Here is a 3,917-nt window from a genome sequence, read left to right as displayed (position 1 = left end):
TATCTTGTGTTATACATTTTCTCAGCAGCTGTATTAGTCAGTTTTGTAGTTGATTTTTGATGCTAAAACTATAAATAGTTAAAAGTATATGAAATATTTTCCAGCCTCTCTGCCATAAAAAGACATTGGTTATTCACAATAAAATCTTATGTAGCAAAAATGATGTCACACTATGGTTGTAATTCAGAAGTCACCATTGCAGTGTTTTTTAAAGATTTAACTAGGTTTACCATTTTATGTTTACTTTAGTTAGCAAGGTTACCATTAGTAAAACAGAAGAGACTGTGTATTCCCTACTAAAGGTAGATCCTTATGTTTACTCTGCCGATTTGAAACAGCTGCCAACAGTTTATTGTTTGTTGACTTCATTTCAAAAGGCCTTAGACATGCATGAAATGAAAATATCGTTTTCACCAGCTAATTCTTCTGTGTATCACATTCTGCAAGACTTTTCACATAATTTCTAAAGTGAATTCATTTTATTTGGTTTTTAGGGATGTGAGAAAAAACTGGAGACGTTCCTGCAGCACGCGTTGACTTACGGCATGCTGGTTGTGCTCGGGTTTGCCGTCATCAAGGTAACCTATATTTAGTTGTTCTAGAAGCTACTTTTTGCATCCTGCCACACAGCACTATGTAAAAATGGAAGGAAAACTGATATTTTATACTTTCAAACACTCTAGATTAGGCACTTATTTAATGACTGTTTGGGAGGTCGGCTGGTTAGTGCAGATAACCACATTGTTGGGAACTCTTGAATGGAAGCAGTCAAATTAAATTTTACACCGGTTTTTGAAAATCCTCATGTACAATATGAGCTTTGTCACCATCTACTCTTAAAAATAAAAAGGGTCCTTTGTGGAGTTCTCTCAGTCATTTCAGCAGTTACACACTCCACTGATTAGATTATTCTTGTTTTTTTTTGTTGTTGTTGTTGAAGAAAGCTAAACAAGCAAAAATTATGCAATTATCCCTTTAGTGTCTTCTTTTAGAACTTTAGTCTGATCAGATAGGATTACCAAAATCCCTTCAATTTGCTAAATACTTATGAAAAGAGCAAGACGGTTATAAAGTTGTGTTACTTCAAATACACAGCAAACCAGCCTTCAGAAAAGTACACATTCTGTGTTCCATAGATGAATGTGAAATAAGTATATCAAAGCAAAAGCAAAGGATTTTACAAAGATACCAACTAAAACTGATATTAGAGTCATTATCCACAGGAAAACAACTCTTTTCCTGACATGGACTAAATGCCACTCAGAAAAGAAGAGGCCATTGCATCGTTTATAAATTTACCCAGCAACAAGATCTCAATTTTTGGAGGCATGTCCTTTGTTCTGCTCAAACAAGAAGTTAAGTACTTTATCATAATCACCATTGTTTCATTAGAGGAAAAATGGAGAAACCTGCACAGCAAAGCAGACCAGTTTCTTATAGTTGGGGTGTTTTCACGAAGGAAGGACATAAGCCTTACCATCCAGGCTGATACACCATTTACATGTCTTCTCAGTCTGATAAAGACCTGGTACAGACCAATCATAACTACGGATGTGACACAGAAACTCCAATTAACGCGTTCTGTTTTTGTAATATGTGAAACATGTCAAGCTGAGAATATTAAATGTGTCCTTTTGTAAAAAGAAATGACACTAAAGCTGCATGTTGTTGAGGTTTATATAGTTAGCTCAATCTCCCTCATGACATCAGAAAGGGCATCATTAAAATGTTACTCCGTTGCGGTCGCCATCTTGCTGTTATCCTAGCAGTTAGGCACTGAGAGTGACACATCATAAAGTCCTGCCTTTGCCAGACTGTATTACAGCGTAATTCGGTTTAGCTAGCCAGACTAGGAAGGACTGATATGCTCATTAGAATCAATGGTGTCCTAGGGACACACTATTGTTTGCCTTAATCGGTTGTAAAGTGCCTTATGAGCAACAAAGTCAGTGTTTTGGAGTTTCTATAACAAACTTCTGATCTTAAACCCTTCAAAATTATCAAGAGTTTAAAGGTTGGGCAAACAAGGTAATATATTAACCCGATTCTACTGAGAGGATTTTTTAGTTTTTATTTCAACAAACTATGAAATGCTTGTGTTCCCTCAAACCTTACCCAAATCTTGTCGCTTTAATAGATCATCTTAGAAAATGCTTTTTAAAAAATGTGCTTAATGTATCAATTTAAATGAAAACATATATATTATCCATATTCCAGCAAGTATTTTACAGTGTATAAAAATATCCGTATTTGCAATTTACATTTACATTTCTTTATGATTGTTTGCTCTTTCAGTTCTTTGGGATGCTGAGCGTCTGTGTGATAACCTGTCGAGGCAGCAGCCGAAGGAGCGGCTACCAGCCTCTTTACGCCTAAAAACAATTCCTGGAAGTGCCTCCTCCTTTCCCCTCTGATGGGTTTGCTGACTGTCTACCCTGCACTGTAAACAACAACCAGTTCTTTCTACAAATCTAAAGTTTATCTGAAAGAAAAGGAACCGGGAATCTTACTACATATATTACAGCATGCCTCCTCAGACTGTAAACAAAATAAATTGAACTCCTCCATCTCCATCTAGGTTTATGGTTGTGTTGAATGTGGATACATCTGTCAGTTCAGTTTAAGATAAAGCAGTTTGTTTTCTTTATCTTTTTTAATGACATGAATGGATACAAATCAAGAAATAAACTAATTTCAAATGTGTAAAGTGTTTGCTTAGACTGTTTGTATGCTGAAAGCCTTAATTGCTTTATGCAGACTCTGTATGTAATGTAACAAACTTTAGGACATTGGGGCCTCTTTTTCTGCTTATCTTTGAACCTTCTCGCTCTGCTGCATCATGTAGATAAACTTTCAAAGGACATTATTCTCCTTATGTACCTTAGCGAATGACGTCATACCTTGTAGGTTGTTTGTGATAGTTAAGCAAATGCTTTAATGCCCTATCTCTGCATTAAAGCATTTGCTTCAGTAAACTGAATAAAGGAAGAAAAATCTATTTCTCTGGTCAGTTATCTGTATTGAGAACATTTCTATTGGTGATTTGACTTTTATGTTTATTATATTTCTAAATTAAAGTGTTGAAAATTTCACAGTGATGTTGAACTTTTTTTGTTGCCGCTCTTCATCCTTTTGTTGCCTTTTTATCATATAGAATATCTCTGGATTTTCTCACAAATTGTAACGTTTCGTCTGATTCATAAATGTACGAAGAGCTTCTTGTTAAACACGGCCTCCTGGCTCTGCTGATAAAGGGCCTCCAGAGTGGCAGCATGACTACTCATCTTGAATTAGCACAGTCACTGTTTGCTAAGATAAAACTACAGTCTGGAACTTCCTGGGTAGTCTGCAGTCAGGCTTTATGGGAAACGTGTCAGCCAATCACAGGGCTGATTGTAAAGAAGCTCTATAAGCTTTAATTCAAACTGAAATAAAATGAGAACTCTTTCAATATTCATAAGGTCAGGTCATTTGATTCTTTTTTTTTTTCCCCCTCTTAAACCCAGTGTATACCCTTATTGGTATTCATGGATGTGCAGCTTCAAGGTTTGACCATGACTCATCATGTTTGCTGTTGTGCATGCAGTTTTTAGTGGGGTCTACAGGTGGGGGTAGACTGACACTGGTTCACTGAAAGGCTGTCTATCTGAATGATCTGGTCTGTAGTTGTAGTTAAGGACTTTGAAGTTGCAATGACTTATTCATCTAATCTTGATTCAATTTAATGAAAACAGTTGATGAACTTATCCCTCAGGTATCACTTGCATAACATCATAGTTAGGAGGGGAGAAGTGATCGTTAGTGGGTCCCCACAAAGACTGCATACACCTCAAAAAAGGATGTTCAAAAATTTGAAAAAAACTGCTCAATTTGGAGGAGGGGGATAAAGACAAGATTTATTTTTTATTAATATAGTG

General features: G+C 36.1%; 1 protein-coding gene across 1 annotated transcript in view; it reads left to right on the top strand.

Annotated features, from left to right (window-relative positions):
* The window catches only part of LOC107098484 (tetraspanin-3-like), a 10,103-nt gene extending 7,028 nt beyond the window's left edge, over positions 1-3,075 (top strand). Inside the window, exons 6-7 of the mRNA XM_015396205.1 lie at positions 495-578; positions 2,296-3,075. Coding sequence (XP_015251691.1) covers positions 495-578; positions 2,296-2,376 — 165 coding nt within the window. The 3' untranslated portion in view covers positions 2,377-3,075. The remainder of the gene's footprint in view (positions 1-494; positions 579-2,295) is intronic.
* The last annotated feature ends 842 nt before the right edge of the window (positions 3,076-3,917 follow it).

The sequence above is a fragment of the Cyprinodon variegatus genome, unplaced genomic scaffold (assembly GCF_000732505.1).
Source record: "Cyprinodon variegatus isolate N-32 unplaced genomic scaffold, C_variegatus-1.0 Scaffold26, whole genome shotgun sequence".
NCBI lineage: Eukaryota > Metazoa > Chordata > Actinopteri > Cyprinodontiformes > Cyprinodontidae > Cyprinodon > Cyprinodon variegatus.
This window is presented reverse-complemented; position numbering and strand designations above follow the sequence as displayed.